The sequence below is a fragment of the Myiozetetes cayanensis genome, unplaced genomic scaffold (assembly GCF_022539395.1).
Source record: "Myiozetetes cayanensis isolate MyiCay16 unplaced genomic scaffold, myiCay2020 scf9, whole genome shotgun sequence".
NCBI lineage: Eukaryota > Metazoa > Chordata > Aves > Passeriformes > Tyrannidae > Myiozetetes > Myiozetetes cayanensis.
The window spans coordinates 10,620,591-10,640,436 of NW_026088185.1; the positions used below are offsets into that span (position 1 = coordinate 10,620,591).

At 39.5% G+C, this 19,846-nt stretch overlaps 1 protein-coding gene across 1 annotated transcript; it reads left to right on the forward strand.

Annotated features, from left to right (window-relative positions):
- Positions 1-13,392: 13,392 nt before the first annotated feature.
- Positions 13,393-18,833, forward strand: CUNH2orf69 (chromosome unknown C2orf69 homolog). Its single transcript, XM_050340129.1, has 2 exons — positions 13,393-13,765; positions 15,462-18,833. The coding sequence occupies exons 1-2, from the start codon at positions 13,436-13,438 to the stop codon at positions 16,299-16,301; spliced, it is 1,170 nt and encodes a 389-aa protein (XP_050196086.1). The 5' UTR covers positions 13,393-13,435; the 3' UTR covers positions 16,302-18,833.
- Positions 18,834-19,846: the final 1,013 nt, after the last annotated feature.

Consider the following 19,846-nt stretch of genomic DNA (forward strand, 5'->3'; position numbering starts at 1 on the left):
TACTTCATTCCTTTCTCTTCCTCTCATCTGAAAAACCAAACCAGAAAATTCTAAAGGGGTAAATCACTTACAAGAAGAAAACTCACTGTAGGAAGAATAGACACACAGTATTTAGGTTCTGTTGACTGCCTCAGTCACGAGTGAGAGCACCGTTCTGCAGACTGATCTGGAAAAAAATTATTTAAAAAGAGGGACACAGAGTCAGGAGTTTAAATGCTCTTGACTACTGATACACTTTTTTAGTATATCTTGAGCAGGTCAATTAACTTCACTATGTATTTCCAAACAGATATATTAATTTTATCCTTCTTTGAATAAGATTTTCACCTCATGCCTTCAAAGCCATTCTGAAAAGGACTATGCTCTTATTTGTTACTAAAGCTAGAAGTCATCAGATAGGGGCAGGTAAATTGTGATATTCTATGGCAATATGTGACACCATTTCCTAATTAAACCATTGGAATAAAACACAGTAATTAACGTGTAATTATTCTAGATTGACATTGTTCATTTGTGCTTCCATGAACACAGCACTTTAGGCTATTTGTGTTCATACACTTCACCAATTCAATTCAGGAAAGGTTTTCCAATGCCAAGATTTAAAATCCTTATGGTTGAGATACATGATTATACGTATATGCATCTTATAAAATAATATGGAAATTGCTTCCCCTCTTGCAAAATTATCTAGTGCCTTTCATTAATGCACACAATGCTCACAGTCCTTCAGAGTGATTCCAGTTAGAGCCATCCAAGCAGTCTTCTTCCCATGGTCATGGGCCAATCTTTGAAGCATTCCTCTGCTGGCTGAGGGCAGACACCCGGGAAGTGTTCTCTAGGACAGTGTATTAAATATATTCAGTATGTATATTCATGCAAAGTCAGAGTATCGTCATCTTATCTTGAAAGTTTTCCACACCACAAATTTGTCCGATTTTCACGTTGTGGGGAGAAGTGATCATTCATACATCCTTCCAACCACCTGTGCTGCTGCCCTGGAGAGCACTTGCTCTTTCTCTTTTGGTAGCCAGTTCTTGAGTGTCCATGGCCATACTGCACCTCGTTTCATAGGAGTTGGCTCCAATGCCTATAATCATTAGAAAACCAGATTTTTCAGAACAAAATTCCTCACCACTTCTACATTCTCGTACATATTTATAAAATAAATTAAGATCAGATTCTAGCTTTTCTAAAGCTATGCTGTTGGCAACACATCTGACTCATTTAAAAGTTTCTGGACTGATAATGCATCCACTTGCCTCATTAGTATTTAAGTTCTGTTTATATTTCTTTCTCAAAATTCCTTGTCTCCAGCTGACTTCTTAACCACAAATATCTAATATGTACACACTTAATTTCCTTTAACTTTGCTATTTTTTTCTGTTCCTTTATTTTGGCATGCTAAAAATAAAGGTCTTTGCATACACAAAGGTATTTACTGAAAACAGACTAGATGTGTTTCATTACAAGTGTTTCATTCCCTCTTATCTGCCCACATCAGCTTCACTGTCCATACTATAAAGTAACACCTAAATAATAATTCGTGTTCCAAAGATAGGCCCCTTGGCCTTCTTATTGAGTGTTCTGCATGAAAGAGCAAGAAAAAAAAAAAGAGTTGATTTCATAAAAACTAAACTTCCTTCCGCTACTAAAAAATGGAGCATAAGATATCTACACATCTTCTATTCAGAGCTGAGTAATAATTGGTATATACTTTTCTTCAGAGAAGCTGAACAATAAATTGATGTATCATTGTGTTTTAGAAAGAAACTTGAACATGGATTCTGTTTGGATCCATCTCCAAAACTTTGAAATACAATTAATGAGCACTTGTCTCCCCAAGTCACCAGTGCTTGTTGTTCAAGAAAGATCTTAAAGTTCAGTCTGCTGGACTCAACTTTACACTGCAGAAAAAAATAAGTATTCCTACGGGCCTGGGACAACAGCACATTTAACAAAACTTTCTGAGCTGCACACAAACTGAAAACATCTTGTTTGTGACACTCCTTTTAGCCAACACTGTAACAAGAATCTCTAGATTATAATCAAGCTTCTAACTGAAACAATAAATGTTGATTCCCATTTGTATGAAAAGGAGGATAAGTCAACCAAATCTAAATCTTCTGCTGTTCACTGCCAGCTACATCAGAATCATATTGTTAGGTAAATATGTTATAAAATAATTAAAAATAATTTCAGCTGTTTACAATACCAATCTAAATAAAATGCTAGTACATTGGAAGACCAGATTTTTAAAATGAGAAACAAATGTAAATGGATTTATACAGACCAAAAAAAAACCCAAAAAAAGTACACTGAAGTTTTACTTTGTTCAGTGGTACAATTTGCCAATATTTGGCACATCAGGTAACAGCATTCCTGGTTTACTTGTCACAGTCCTATCAATAAAGGCCTGGGGTTCTGCATGACACACAATCCTTCTTAGGTTTAGCTGATATTTCTTTTATTCTGAGCAGTGATTTGATCAGAGGTCCTTGCTGGATGTTCTTGAGTATTCCCTGGCACTTAACTCATTACAGGCCCAATCCTATTCTTTATTCTACAAATGAGATCTGGCCAAGAGCCACAACAGAGAATTTTCTGTGTGACCTTTCTTATCTTCTTCAGCATGTAAAGCATTCTTGTTTATAATACTTTGCAAAGAATAATTGTCTTTATATGAATTCACTCATGCTGAAGTTCAGCATCTCCTACACCTTACAAAATGGAAGAAGGAATAATTATTAAGTGGCTCTAGTGATCCACTAGAGACTGATGGATCACAGCAATAGCTTTAGACTGAGCAGCAACCCAAAGCCTGAATGACCTATGTACATTTTTCACATTTTGAAAGTTATTGCTAGAAATGTTCCTAAAAATGCCAGGAAGACAATCCTACAGTGACAGACAGAAATTCAGTCCATGCTCCAAAGGGCTGACAAGCCACTCATCCTCTGTCTGTTCAGAAACAGAAGCACAAGCAGAGGCTTTAGTGCAGGTCCCAGCAATGAAGACAGGACTCCCCAATTCTGATCTCTGCTCTAATGCTCAGCCTGTTCAATCATACTAAACCAATAAAGAAACACCAAAACTGTTTGAAAACTGTCTACAAATAAATTGAATTATTTTAGTTAAGCATTCAATACAAAAGTCTCTCCTAGTAAGCTTCTTATGGATAAAGGAAGCACGAAGCTTCAAATTTCCCTGGCAATTCTGCCATTTAAAAACAACAAGTGAAAAATGGGACAAAAACGCCACCAATGCAAATCATACAGCTGGTGATCCTGATTGTTACAGACTACAGTTAACTGGTAGTGATGTAAACTCCTTATGCCAGATTGTTTAAGCACAGAAGAAAGCACAAATGCACATAATTAAGATCTGATGTTTGCTTTTTCCTCGGAACACAAATGCAGTATTTGTGTTTGAGCACTGGCAGTAACAACTGTGAACTATGCTATTAATGTCTGATTTAAAAATGCTTGTGGCAGGATCCTGTCTGGAGGAACAAAAATAAAAATGTATTCAGACAAAACAACAGTGAAAAGTGCATTAAGAAAATTAAAAGCAGTGATTGCAGACAAAACCCATGTATTCTTCTCTCAGAAAGTTATTCACGTATAACTTTTCTTAAAATGGATCCAAACATTGCCATTCTCAATAAAAACTAAGTTTCTGAGTGGATATATTTTGAAAGTACATGAAAATCCTTGGTTTATTTAAGGGAGAAGTGTAGCTCAGTATCATTTTTGCTTATTTTCCTCAAACATTTTTCAGGTTAAATAATTTGGTGCTAAATTGGCCAGGAGTCCAGCTGCAATAATGGCTTCATTTATTAACCTGAGTTTTTAAGAACTTATATCTTCAAAAATATGTTACAGAACTGAGGCTTCTGGATTTCAGTAAGGGATGCAAAGAAAATTGCCTGCCATTTCAAGAAGCATTTCACACCAAACTAAGGCATCCATTTGCTAGACAGTCTCCTAAAATGATCTCTGGCTCCAAATCAGTATCTGAAGGTGCATCCTTTCACTGACTATCCATGGAATATAGCTGTCTATTGTAAGTGGCTAAAGTAGACACTAAATTGTAAACATTAAGTTGTTTCCTATCGAGACATTCTGTAGTGTCTGCTAATGCTACATAAAATCAGTCCTACCACTCAGTCCTATTCTGTGAGCTGTGCACTTTGAAATATCCTGGTGATTATTTTCTGAATTTTTAAGGACACACAAGACCGAATACAGTCAAAACAGAGGCTCTGGAAAGCCATGATCCAGGTAAGCAGAAAACATCCATCCCATCATCTTCTTGCTGTGTGTGGACTTCTGGCAGCCACTTCAGCCAAAGCATCCTGCCAAAATTTGTCAATTCACATTGCTATCAGTCACATTGCTTCCACTGTTATGTTTAACAAAAACAAAACTTCATAAGATGGCACCAATTTCAATCTTGAAAAGCAACAGCTCTATTGAATCTGTAATCAATTACAGATTTTTGTTTGGTGTTTTTGGGGTGGTTGCATGTTTGTTAGATTTGAGGTGTTTGGTTACCCTTTTTCTGAAGTAAAATAAAACATAGTAGCTTCAAGTGAAGTTGCATCTGGAGAATTGCCTTTCCTCACAGCCCCTTTCCATCAACCTCTTCCCTCACTCCTCCCCAAAATTTGTTTGTTTGAAAAAACCTTAAAATTCAAAGCAAATCTTGGAAGACAAATCAAAAGCTACCAGGTTTGACAGAACTTTAGCTTTGAGTCCTAGAGCAGAGCAGAATGACTGTCAACAGGCGCTTTCAACCCTCTGCAGGTGCACAAACCTAAACCAGAACTATCCTTCAGAATCCAGTGCAGTACCAACCATTACTGACAGAATTTCACTCACAATGAAGCTGTAACCCAAGTTTATAACAGAGCCTTATGAAAGGATTATTATGTCATCTTGGCTGTTATTTATTTTAATTTATAACATTGCCCAGAGAAACTGTGGATGCAATATCCCTGGAAGTGTTCAAGGCCAGCTTGAATGGGGCTTTGAGCAACCTGATCTAGTTAAAGGTGTCCTTGCTCGTGGTGGAGGGATGGAAGGAAAGTCCTTTCCAATCCAAGCCATTCTAAGATTCTATGATTTTTGGAATCATAGACGTGAAATCTATTTTATGAATTTCCATCCTGAAATGCAACGATACAGCTCAACTTCTTATTGTCCTGCAGTGAACACAGCCTGTAAGAATTTTGGTTGTCATTTCCTTAATTACCCAGGTTCATGAAAAGCTTCGTTGTGTTTGTTATGGAATGAAAGAAACTTATTTTCCTTTGGGTTCCTTTGCAAACATTAAACCTGTGGTACTGAAACATCAGTTTAACAGACCTTCACTGAATAATGCAGATCTGAAAATAAGGAGCACTGCTGATTTTACTTGTTTGTCCTAAAGTTCTAATGATAGTTAATTATTTCAGTTCCAGACAAAAGTTTCCTTATTGTTACATTTTAACATAAAAAGAACCTTCTGCAGGATTTCCAAGTGGTATGCCTTTTAGAACAGATTTTCAGTGTATTTGGGAGAAAGCATATCTGTATTTTGCTAAAAGTATTCAGGATGAAATTAAGAATGAGAAGTTTTGCATTGAAAATGAAAATAAAACCAAAGCCAACAGCAATGCTTCAGCCAGAATTCTTTGCATATTTGTACATGACCATTGGGAAAATAAATGCCTTGAGAATCTTCTCTCTCAATGCTTTCTTCTTGGGAGCTGCTGGCTGAGAAAATAATGATAAATGCCAATCTGGAAGAAGAATTTTCAATTCTAAGCAGCCTTACTTGCAAAGCAGGGAATGATGCCTGCCTGCTCCCATACAAGGCACATGGAAGATTCTGTTCCTTTTCCATAATGGTCCAACTGCTACTAAACAAATTATTTCTCACAACTCAGACCACATACCACCTTCCACCCAGAAACTTTTTTGTTTTACTTAAAAAAAACCACCAAAAACAAACAAAAAGCAACAACAAAAAACCCACCCAAACAACTTTAAGTCTCTCTCCTTGGTTGAGAGACTAAAATGTTGGTACTTTTCAATGGTTGTCAGCGTAATCTCTTTAGATTTTACTAGAAAGTCAAACCCTAAATTGCTGTATTTAATTATGAAAACAAATGGACCTCATCACTTGATTTCACCATGTTAACAACCTTGCAAAAGGAATTTGAAGTCTTTCAAGAAGCAAGCTCAAAGCCTCACTGACACAGTGGGTGATACTGCATAGACTAATTTACTTCACACTAAGCTGAGAGCGAACGTTGCTGACTACACTGAATTTGTAGACAGATTAATAGAATAAAATGTTGCAGTTCCTACCTCTTGGACCTTGTCATTGGGAAGACAGAACTGCTATATCAGGATAAAGTGCCAGTAAATAGAAATCCTTCCATAAAAACTAACTCCTTCTTTGTAATAAGAGTTCATTTGGGTAATGAGTTCAGTGACTTTGTTTGAAGGAAAGGTCTAGATGCTCCATAAAAGAGGAATTAAAATTGCAACACAAAGGGAGACAATGCAGAGTTTGTGAAGTACTAGGAAAGGGTAAAGAGGTATTTTAAGTCAAACCAACATGTTCATATGAATCCACATTTGGAAAATACATCAATAACTTGATTTTTTTCTTCCAACCCTATCTCAGATAAGAGGTTTTAGATATTTACAAGGCCCTCGAACTTTCAGAAATGTAATTCTTTTAAGAAAGCTTATAAATGTAAATATACTAAGAAATTTACTAAAAAATTTTTGAAAGGAAATAAAATCCTTTCAGATAACAATTAACATTTTATGCTGCTCGTTTTTGTATTTAACAAAACTCAGTAAGTTTATTTCATTTGGGTACTGAATGTTAGAATGTTAATATTTGATGGTTTGACATTCAAATATTGCTTTATTATCAATAGACTCCAAGTTTGTGCATATCAAATATCAAAACAATGCCTTTTAATAAAAAAAAAAGAAAGTCTTATTTGGTTATCAAATAGAAGAATTTAAAAAGCAACTTTGAGCTGCTGTGACAAAAAAAACCCACTTACACGAGCTGCACATCTCAAGTACTTCAACAAGAAGAAATTAATAGTAAAGGCAAAAACTTTATACAGCCTCCATAATAAAAACCTTCTCCACAAGGAGAAACCTTAATTCTACTGATTGGCTTTGTGCCATTTTAATATTTGACCTAATTCAAAGATCACATCCATCTGAGAACAGTTATGTCACTGTCCTGCATGTGTCTATTTTAATATAAGGGAAAATGTTCTGGCTCTTTTTGAATAGAAGAGCTGTTCTAATGCTGGCACTGTAAAAACTCATATGAGTCTACTGGCTTTTTAAATAAATAATGCCTATACAATTGAAACTTCTTTTTACCATGTCTAGCTCTATGAAAGTAGCGCTCACAGACAGTCCTGTGAGGATGTCAGCATTCTTACACTTATTTCCAGTATCTAAAGATACAGCAGTGTCTCTTTGGTAGACAACTCTTTCACCTCACTGGAAGTATTCAAACCCTACATATGAATTCGGCAGCTACTTTCTGCTGGTGAGTGTACGAACGTCCCCATTCACATAAACACCTTCCTCCGAGTTTCATGTTATCATTAACCAGTGTCCATTTCAGCTAAAACCCATGTGTTTAATACTTCTTGCAAAACTATCATAGGAGGGATTCCTAACTCCCCATTTGTTCAGTAAACATCTAGTCGGGTCTGCAAATCTATGGACAATGTGAAATGTGCCCAAGGAAGACAAGAGGAAAGTAAACCTGTTCTCGATAGGTTTGAATTGAGTCTAGAACAGCCGGTATTTGCAACAGCAAAGCACTGAAAACAGAAGAAGGAAAAAGCAGTGGCAGATACATCAGATAAGTGGGAAATAAGCCTCATCTTTCTTCTAATCAGACACAAGTTTCTTTTGGGACAAGAGTTTAAAATGGTTTAGGAACATAAAAAATAAGATGCCTTCTTATGTAACATATCAACAGGAGTTGCCTTAATTAAATCAGATTTTTATAGGCATAAGTATTTAGCATTGCTACTTGACTATATTCATGCCCTAGGGAAGGATAAAAATTTGAGATTTCAAGTATGCAGTAAATAGCAAAAACCTCAAATCACACATATATATATAATTTTCTGCCTGCACTTGAAGACAAGTCCTTTGATAAAGCCGAAGAGAAGCACATGCTTAAATACTTTGAATGGTAATAATTTAAGTTATCAGAGATAGTTTTATTTACAGTATTGTATATATTACTTGTGCTGAGGTCTTCCAAATCTACAAAGGCATATTCCTCATCCACATTATGCACTAACTGCAATAGGATTATTTGCATAGAGAATGAAGAATCAGCCGATACTGTAAAGTGACAAACATTGCCTGTTGCACATTTTCCACTGTCATTACCTATTGGAGAGTATAACTGGAAACTGAAGAATTCCTGTACCCACTGGAAGTCATATAGCTAAATCTGTCCCTCATTTGACTTTACCATATTCAACTTGAATAATACTTTTTTAAAATCAGCATCCCATAAACAAATGAACTGGGACAGAGTCCTGAGCTTTTGCAGAGCTCTACCCAAGAAAATACTGTTCTCTGACAAACAGCTAATTTCAAGTTGAGAACCTATTTGCCTTCTGTTTATGTAATGTACCATATAAGCAGTGTCTCGAACCACTTTGGGAAAAAAAAACTAGACCAGTGGATGTGGTATAAATTCCAGAAACCCATGGTGCAAAGATATCATCTGAGGCCAAATTCTGACCTCATTTTTGTGGATGCAGCAATTGAAGTTAAAAGATGGGATGGCAGAAGTTAGTCACATGCTTAATACAGCGTGGTACCCACCCACAAAGCCAGATTATTCTAAGGAAAAGAACAAGAGAGAAGGGAAATTGAGACACAAGCATGAAGTTCATAATTTCACTGCCAAACCTCAGACTGCAGAAATAGTTAGGGGGCTGTGCTTTGTCCATTTCTTTAAGCAAGAAAATCCCCTTCTATTATACATTTTGGGCCACTGTATGTTCTTCTAAATCCCAAATATATTTCCTAATTTATATTGACTTATACCAGACAACATAAAGCTTCCTTAAGCCACAAGATTTTCTTGAATTCTTAGACAAACTGCAGAGCACAGAAACTTTGTTTGTCATTTTACCATGTGCTCCATCAACAGCAGAACTACCAAAGCTTTGTTATGGACTTGTGTCTTTTGCTCTTAAATTTTCTATCGAAGTAGTTCCAGCCCTTCCTACCCACCACATTTTCTGTGCATTGGGCCAGGACAGAGACAACACCTGCTGGCTCCAGTGTGACAGGCAACATGTAGTGAATTTTCAGCCTATTGCTTTTAAACATACTGTAGAGAGGCTGAATTCCCCCAAAATTTCCTCCAGCAGGGGCATTCATTTGAGTCGTCCTAATCTATGAATTCAGCAGTTTTCCCAATGTTCCCAGGTTATCTGCAACTCCTGCTCTCCACTTACAGCAGCCAGTAGAGGCATTGGAAAGGACTGACAGAAAGGTATTAGAAAGGTAGACAGATGCAAGATTAAACAAAACCAATTTCCACAGGAAAACAGAACAAGAGAAAGAGGTGTTTTAAGCAGTAACAGTGGTTCCAAATACTTTGTACACTCTTAACTTTTTCAGCATTGAAAAAAAACCCCAGAAATGTTATTTTAGCAGCATCTCCACACAGCTGACATAAAAAGAACATGGATTTATTTTTCATGCTGAAAAGCTTTTATTCTCACTTTCATACAGCTCAGTAGATTGCCCAGAGAGTGATTTATTCTCCCCTATGATCTCCTGAATATCCATACACACACAAAAGATGGATGCTGGCAGGCAGAGCTGTCAGTTGGAATTTCAGCAGAAGTAAATTGTTTAGTACTTATAATGGAGCATAATAGCTGTAATTTCACTTGAACTGTTGCCACTAATAAAATTACAAGCCAAGACCCTGCCATTCATCACTGTGCAGCCACTGGGAATTTCTCTGTGCACACTTCACCACAGAGAGAGGAAACTGAGTCTTTAAAGTGTTACTATACCTGAAAGAATGATGAGCCAGGCCCAGCACTTTCTCTGAATAGTGAAAGACACAGCTGCGTATCAACTGCAAAGGAGTTTCCTACCAGTTTTACCAGGTGTTTTCACAGTTATTCCAATCCTCTGCCAAAATGCAAACTAGCAACTTCAATGCATATGCAGTTGAAAAAATGTTTAAAAGGAAACTAGAATATAAAATATAACGTGCAGATATGCAACTATGTATATATGCACACTGCACATGAGTTGGGCAGGAAGCATGTTCTCCTGAAAATCACTGAAATACCATGAAATACTACAGTTGCTACCTATGAACAGATAAAAGTTCAAATATATGGAATACTTGGCTGAAGTTATTATTGTCACAGGTGTTCTTCACCTAGAATTTCAGTGAAGCACCTATTGAAATGCTTTAGTTGAAGCGCTATGGTTAAAAAAACCTGCAACATATTTTCTTGGTGTACGAAAATGATACAACCAGAATGCTATTCTGTGCTGTTTATGTGGGCTCTGAATGAAAGCACGGGATTAGCATACATGCTATAGAGGCAATGAAACACAGACAATTCCAGAAAAAGTTCTTTGAGTGTCGTAAAGATGACTTTTGCCGTGGTACTCTTTCTAGTTAGAAACTGCAGAGGTGGTTGCCTCTGCCAGGTTAATCTAATTAACCCCTCTGCAGGACCCACAAAGGCCTGTATGGGAACTCAGAGAGACTGAAGAGCCAAGTAAGCCCTTCATTCCTCTCTCCAAGGAATTAGTGTTCACATGCATGTCTCTCACCACTGCTAATCAACCATGATACATTATTTCTGCCAAACTCCCTGAGATGTATTGACAGACTTCTGCAAGTCATGAGAAAACATTATGCACTTTAATTCCCTATCCCACCTACAGAAGGAAGTAAAAATGAGCAGAGAGCTGCACATACAGGACAGGCTGTTCTGCTGCAACTCAGTGGAGTTGATCTCATGTATAAAAACTGTGATTTATTTTTTCCATGCCACTGATAGTAATTATTCACATTTCTCAACAATAATTACTAAATTGGAAACTTTCACTCTCCTTACCACTTCCCTTTGATGGATCCTTACTACTTCATCAGGTACCATAGCAGAGCTCTGCCTGTGCAAGCAAACCTTACAACCAAGGTCCAAGTAACAGATTTTCAGAGCACAGCCATTATTTTTCCTCTGCTTCTCTGTTTTTTTGTTTGTTTGTTTGTTTTTTAAATTTTTTTTATTATCATCTTCATATGAGAAAAGCAGACCACTTGTTTTTTTCTTATGTGCATACATTTAGTAGGTCTCACCTAGTGTTGCTTTAGCACAGGACCTTAATGGGGAACAGAAGTGATAAGGCTTCATTGGCCCTTCTAATTAAAAGTTTTCGCATCAGCATGAACCAGAACTGCTCAAAATTGGATTAAGAAAATCTGCCTGTATGAACTGAAATAAACAGTTCTATAGTTGCATGAAGGAGCTACAGTTCTTTTCCTAAATAATTTTGCTTCATTAGCAGAGGCATTAAGAAAGTTTCCAGTCAGATTATACCCTTAGGGCACACTCACAGGGAAAAACTCCTGGGAGCACGGACAGGAATTCCCAGAACTCCAGTTTCAAAGACTGAGTTTGGAACTGACTGCTAGCTCTACAGTAAAGGCATTACAAATACAGTCCATATTAATTATCTGCTAAACAAAAAAATCATTGCTGAAATGCACCTCTGATATCAGTCTCCTAAGACATGAAGGGTTATTATAATCACATAAATTGTTCTGATACAGATTTTTCAAACTGCACCACACAGCACCATCTTCTGGTGACCAGAAGCTGGATTTTCTTTTTCAGGTTTTGAGAAGCAAGCTTCAAGCATATCAAAGACAATTTTAATTAAAAAAAAAAAAAAAAGGGTTTAGTTTTTAAAAAAGCAGTTTAAGACAAACATCTATAAAACACAAGTCAACAAAAATTTTAATTAATCTCTGTTATTCCTAGAAACACAAAGAGAAAAAATATCCTTTAAAATGTGTTACTCCATCAAGAGGGCCAGGCATCAACCTTGATCTGGTTTCTACAAATAAAGAAAAATATGTATTCCTCACATACTAAACAACGAAATCGCAAGTATATATCACAACATGATGTCCTTCTGAGCGTCTGTGTGGACCCTCACTGACAAAGGTTCAGCTCTGCTTTCTGGAAGAGCCTTTGGATGAGCTTTAGGATATGGAAACTAAGAACTGTTTAGCTGGTTCTGGAATGAGCCCAAAGAAATACTCACAAAAAGTAGAAGTGTGCCAAGGAGATCGTGACCACATCATTGCTCAAACTGAATCTCGAGGAGCAGGTTGCACAAAAACATGCAGGCTAGAATTTATACCTAGAAAATAAGCCTCTCTGAAGGGTTCTGCTTGTTTCTAGACTGCCAGGTGAATAAATAATGTCTCCATATTTCCTTTCATTTGTGGAATTCTCCAACAAGAAGAAACCAGTCAATAGTTTGATTACTTGACTACACAATCACTGGTCAGCGCTGCTTTTTTCACTACTTGACTCAACTAGTGAGAGTCAGACTTGGCACCTGGTGGCTTCCCAGGTTTGCGTAAAAGTGTTTTTAAGCAGAGTAGGAAAACGCAGCAAAGGAATGAACACGTGAAACACCAAAATTCCGGACAAAGCAACCGGGAACAGTCAGGTGTAAAGAACAGACTCTGTCTCCTTGCTTTGTTTGCCATGTAAAATGCTGAGTTCCTCACGGCAGCACGCACGACAGCCTTTCCCCCCCCATGTCCATCCCCCGGGGACAGAAACCCCCTCACAGCCTCTGCCCTCACAGCCCCTCCCCTCAAAGCCCTCCCCTCAGCCCTCCCCTCACAGCCCTCCCCTCACAGCCCCTCCCTCACAGCCCCTCCCCTCTGGCCCCTCCCCTCACAGCCCCTCCCCCTCACAGCCCCTCCCCCTCACAGCCCCTCCCCTCACAGCCCCTCCCCTCACAGCCCCTCCCCTCAGCCCCTCCCCTCACAGCCCCTCCCCTCACAGCCCTCCCCTCGGCCTCCCTCACAGCCCCTCCCCTCACAGCCCCTCCCCTCACAGCCCCTCCCCTCTGGCCTCCCCCTCACAGCCCCTCCCCTCACAGCCCCTCCCCTCACAGCCCCTCCAGCCTCCTCACAGCCCCTCCTCACAGCCCCTCCTCACAGCCCCCGCCGCCCTTCGCGCCGCTGCCGTTTGAACGGCTCGGTGACGTCACGGAGGGGCGTGGCCTCTGCAGTGTCCCTGCCGAGGGCTGGGCGGGCGGGGCTGGGGCGCTGCGCAGGCGCGGGGCGCGGCGGGGCGGGCGGTGCCATGAGCCGAGGGTTCCCTGTTCCCGCCGCCGCCGCGCTGCTGAGGGGGCTCCCCGGCCCCGCCGCGCCCGGCCCGGGCCGCGCCATGAGCCTCTGCGGGGCGCCGGCCGCCTGCGCCGCGGGGCCTGCGGCCGGTGGTGGAGGTGGTGGTGGCGCGGGGCTCTCGGCGGCGCGGCTGAGCCCGCCGTGGCTGCGGCTGCCCGAGGTGCCGGGCGCGGAGCCGCACCGCGCTAACGAGCTGCTGCTGCTGCTGCCGCCGCCGCCGCCCGCCCCGCGCGGCCCGGCCTCGCTGCCGCAGCACCACGTCGTGTACTTCCCGGGGGACGTGCAGGTACGGCGGCGGGGCTGCGGGAGGGAGCGGGCCGGCGCGCTGCGGGGACTGTGCGGGCGGGCACTGCCGGGCTGCTCCGGCCCCGGGGAGCATCTCGCTGCCCGTCACCGGCGGGCACAGAGCGCGGGAACGGGCCCTCCGGAAACCTGGGCTGGAGCAGCAGGGCGGGGGAGCCAAGTCGTCTTCACGGGATGAACTAGGTTGGAAAAGACCTCTGAGATCATCGCGTCCAGCCCAACACGACCGTGTCGAGTAGACCATGGCACTGAGTGCCATGTGCCAGTCTTTCCTTAAAACACCTTGAGGGGCGGTGACTCCACTACCTCCCTGGGCAGCCCATTCCAATGTCTAATCACCCTTTCTGTGAAGAAATTTTTCCTAATGTCCAACATGAACCTCCCCTGCTGCAGCTTAAGACTCTGTCCTCTTGTCCTGCCACTTGTTGCTTGGGAGAAGAGGCCGATCCCCAGCTGGCTACAGCCTCCTTGCAGGTGGTTGCAGAGGTTGCGATAAGGTCTCCCCTGAGCCTCCTCCAGGCTAAACAACCCCAGCTCCTTCAGCCGCTCCTCATAGGACTTGTGCCCCAGACCCTTCACCAGCCTTGTTGCCCATCTCTGGACACGCTCCAGCACTGTGGGGATGGCGGTGTCTGAAAGCGTGTCAGGGAGTGTCAGTGGAGACAAGACGAGGAAACCCTAAGATGGCAAGTTGTCCTCACCAGGCAGAACACCACATCACCATGCAGGTGTACAGACACCCCAGACGCCATCCTGTAGGAATGTGACAGGCTCAGGAATTTGATGCTTTCTCAGCCTGTCCCGAGAAGGCAGATGGGGTCTCTGAGTGGGCAAGAAATTGCAGAGACCCTGAAGTGCTGTCCCTGAGCACGTGGTCGAGCTCTGTAACATGCTCTGTCACTTTGCATAGCCAGCTAATCTCAAATGTCACTGATACTTCTCAAAAGCAGGAGTAGTGGCTTTTTCTTCTAAGGAAAAGACTTTCCTTTTCTTTGAGGTAAAGATGCAGAACTTTTTATTATTTTAAGGATTGGGATGGCCTAAGAACCCCTGCCTGATTGTCATTTCTGGGTATGGCTTCATTACTGCTCTATAAAATAAATGAAGTAGTATTCTTTGCCATTATGACTTCGGAGATAAAGTTCGTTCATGACTTGGGGGTAGGTTTTTTCCATCTATACCCTTTATGGATGTGAACAAGAGCCAGAAAGATTTCCTACAGCTGAATGAGAGGAATTTTTTTTTCTGTATAAGAGATAGAAAACTTATTACAAAGTTTTAAGTCTGTTGTTGATTTGAAATAAGATAATTGGTGTTTCTGTAGATGGAGATAATACAATAAAATTATGTTTTCTGTGTCATACTAAGTTGAATAATACTTTAATCTTCTTTTGGCATGAAGTCAACAAGAATTATTAATGCATTCATGTGCTAATTTTTATTGTATTAATTTTAGGGGTATTAAAAAGTGTGGTAAAAATATTACAGTAGAATAAGTAAATCTAAATGCATCAGTTTCTTTAATGTGTTTCTTGTCCTGCAAGCCTAGCAAGTGAGCACCTCTAATGCATGTTTCTCTCTTACAGTCCTTTCTTAAAAATATGAGTACATTGGAGCTGAAGTCTTTTCACAATGAAGTAATGCATCTTTTCTATTTTTTTTTCTTTTTAATTTTTCAGAACTATCATGACATCATGTCTTGCCATCCAGAAAACTTTCAGTGGGAGCACTGGAGTTTTGAAAATGTTGCTACCATACTCGCTCGCCGATTCCCCAATAGCTTTATTTGGGTCATAAAGTGTTCTCGAATGCACCTGCACAAATTCAGTTGTTATGACAACTTTGTGGCCAGTAACATGTTTGGAGCACCAGAGCACAGCACTGACTTTGGAGCTTTCAAGCATCTCCATGCTTTGCTAGTTAATGCATTCAGACTCTCTCAGAATATTCTGCTGTCCCAGAAAAGTGTGCACGGTGTCAGCAAGGATGCAAAAATAGCTGCTTGTAAATCACAGCCGCAGTCTGTTCCTGCAACAAACGGCTGCTCATCCACGGAAAGGGAGAGAGATTGTGAATGCTCCAATAATTCTGCTGTGAACTTCATGATACCGTCTGCTGTAGGTGCAGCGTCGTTTACTTTGATTGGCTTCAGTAAAGGTTGCGTGGTTTTGAACCAGCTGCTTTATGAGCTGAAGGAAGCTAAAAAAGACAAGAACACGGATGCCTTCTTAAAAAACATAAAAGCAATGTACTGGTTGGATGGTGGTCACTCGGGAGGAAGCAATACTTGGGTTACTCACCCTGAAATGCTGAAAGAACTTGCAGAGACAGGAATTGAAGTTCATGCTCATGTTACACCGTACCAAGTGTTTGACACAATGAGGTCATGGATTGGAAGAGAGCATGAGAAATTTGTACAGATACTTGAAGAATTTGGTGTGGAAATAAATGATCAACTGCATTTTGCTGATGACGTTCCCTCCTTAGATAACCATTTCAGAGTTCACGAAGTATTCTGAGACTGTGTATCAGAACAGTATATTCATTGTAGAAGCACTTTTAAGACTGTAAATGTTGTCATCTAGATTTTCAACTTTGAGCAGATGCTTTCTGAAGAGAATACTAAATCAGTTCTGTGTTGTTAATAGATACTATATGTAAATTTCAGTAGCTTACAAAGGAGTATTGGGACGCCATAACTATAACAGATGTAATTTGATTCCTGGAAAAAAGTGTTATGGAGAACTATCCTATATGTGTTTTTTTGTTAAATGTGAATGTTTATTCTTAAACTATTGGCAGACTTTTTAGTCCTGTATATCTAATGTGCATTTAATGGGAGTTTCAAGTACTTGATAATTTCAGGTATCTGGATACTTCAGTTTAGTGGCTTCCAGGGCTAAAAGCATTGGTCTTTGTCAATGACAGATGTATGGTTAGTTTTTTGTTTTGAGGAAATTGATTGTTAGAAGAACCTTAGTTACATATTTTGGGGAAAAGTGTTTTATTTAGTTAAGTAAATCTTCCAGTTTTGTAACATTTCTCCTAATTTGAAACCAAGTTACAAATATTCACCTTTGCAATAATAGTGCCAATCCATTTTTCTTCCTTATGTGCACCTTGCCATTTCTGTCACTAAAAATTTTCATTAATTGATTGTGTAGGATCTGCCAGTGAACAGCCATTTCAGCTGGGGGCTTGAAAATTTTGACATAGCTATGTTAAGGAACCAAGAATGTTGATGAGCATGTAGCTTATTCCTGTTTCAACATACCTTGCTATTGCTTTGACTAACTTCTGTAAGGACCAGCAGTAATATCTGTATTAACATGTCAAGAGGTGTCCTTGTCCCTGCCTTGGGGTGGTAAGGTTTCTCTGGGTAATTGCTGCATTGATGCTGATCTATATTGAGCCACAAGTACAAATTGCGTAAAAATTTTGGACTGTGTTGACTTCTTCCAAAATGCCTCAGTTTTAAAATCTATTATCTCCTTTAAATGTATTGCAGTAGTTGCTTCTAGAGCCATCCAAAAATCTATTTTCAGAGCCTAATCTGGTTCAGGTCCCAAACCTGAATGTTCTTGAGAAAGAAATACTGACAGATGGACAGTTATCGTATTAGTGGAACTTTTCCATTGTCGTAAGTAACTTCCCATTTATCTACAAAGCTTAGAATAATTCTTAAAGACAACTGCAGTTATTAACAATGAACCAGTAGCTGCAAGTGGTTTTGGATTTCCTGGAAGTATAGGAATACAAAAGCGAGTTAGCAAAACACTGTGATGATTACACAATCAATTGTGGCTATGTTCTGAAAAAAGGTATTTTATTCAACTTTGGTCCTATGTTTGATGGCTTAGTGACATCTTTGCCCTGCTGCTTGTTTCCCATGATTCTTACACTGTGGGAGGAAAGTCCTGGGTCATCTTTCTTGTGGTGGCATCATTAAAAGTTACAGGGTTCACTGTAGACAACTGTTGGCAGAGGTTATGCATATCAGTGATTACTGAACAATGAGAAAAGTGTGTTGAACTCCTAAGAAAATTTTCTTAATACTCAAAAGATTAAGGGTGGTAGAAAGGATTATGTGTGCACCTTACAGTTTGAAAGTAAACTCTATTGCTAATAATAATGTATGTAGTTGATCAAAAGGGGAAATTATTTATTTTAATTGATGGAGAAAAGTGCAACATGCAAACCAACTCTTAACACTGTATAAAAGACTCTGAAATCTAGTTCCATTAGCTTTTTTTTAAATTTTAGACTCTTTCTTGGAGATATTGTTCAACCCTATTTGTTGATTACCATCTTAATAGGCTTATAACAACTAGTTTATGTGTTTCAAGGAACATTATTTCCCTTTTTTGGTTCTTTTGATAATGCAGCATATGTGAGGACTTTTTTCTGTTAAAAAAAAATATAAGTCACCTAAAGAAGTGATTTCAATAGAAAGCTTACAAATGTCCTGAAATATATTTAGCTATCCACTTATAAAATAAAATTTTAAAAAATAAACCAACAAAACCCCCAAAACACTCTACTCATTTTGCTCCTTCTCAGTTTCAGACTGACCAGGCTAACACTAATACTTGCCCTATCCAGTAACAGTGCGGATCAGAGACCAATTTTTAAACAATTCTGTGCCTGCCAAAGCAATGGGACTTGCATGCTTTTGGAAACAGCTATTAAAATATTGACATTGTCTTCAAAAGTTTCTGGATGCCTGTCCTATGAAAATACTACTAACCTATTTGATGGAGGCTGCCTACAATAACTCTTAAATAGGCTCAAGTGCTGCTGCATTACTTTGAAGAATAAGCACTTTGTTGTAAAACTAATCTTGTTATGAGACCTCATGTTGTGGAGGGAAAAGTGACTGGTTGTTTTTCATTCTTTAAACAGTTGTAGTACTCTGTTGGAATGTGCCTCTGTCATTCATTACAATGCATGCTAAAAATAAATTTTGCAAACAATGTAGAAAATAAACTTTCTAATGGGTGAAACCACTTTGATGTGAATGTAAAACCATTAAATAAGGAATGTGCAGTTAAGTTTTGTGGATCAAGCTTTATCAAATGGTTGTGGAGACCTAGTTTAAAAAAATCAGATTCGATAGCTTTTCTTCAAGGAAGCTTTATATTTGTGCAGTAAGCATGTGTAATTCCAAAACAGCTTACTGGCATCTCACATGCATGGGAAAGCTGGCATGAAGTAAGCAAGGGTGTGAATGTTTCTGGGTTAGGATGAAACGGGTTTGTATATGCCTGGTTTTCCATGTTAACTATACAGGCAGATTCAAATAAGCTTAGATGTAGATGCCTAAAGTTAAGTGGTTCTTTTAGTGGTTTAATTCAAGACACTCGTGGTTTTGAATGGAGTGAGCAATGTTACCCAGGCCTTAGTTCAACCTAGTAATGACTGGTGTTCTTTATATTACATGCTTGTTTCTTGTACAACAGACAAGGCATTCTTCATATTTTGAGAAATGCTAACATGTTTTAAACTGTACCTGGTAAATTCCTTTAAAGCAAGGCTTGATTCTGTGAAATTGTCTGGATGACTTAAATTATTGTGTGTGCATCTAAAATGCTAGAAACTTTGGTAACTTTCTTCCTATCTAGAACTGATTTAATCACATCTCTGTAAATGCTGACGCATTAATCAGTATTGGCCCATAATTCTGGAAGATGATTAAGAGTCTAATCTTTAACATGGGGCCGAAAGGAGCTATTTTCTCTGTCCTCCCATTGATAACATCCTGATGCCTCCCTTATGTTAGCACAAGCACTTTACGGTAAGCTGTTTTATCTTTCTAAATTAACATAATTGCTGATAGAGATAACTAACAGGAATGCTATGTATTTAAAAAGTCTCAGAAATTATTTTAAATAAGAGTGCTAAGTCAGTTCAGGAGTTAGGCTGTTACAACTGTGAATATGCACAGATAAAAATGATTGTGCATGAATATGTTGTCAGATTTTTCCCACAGGTGCTTTTTGAGCGATTTGCAGGAAGGATCACCTGTGTTTTCTTCCCTCTTACAGTGCTTCTTACCATGTGGTTT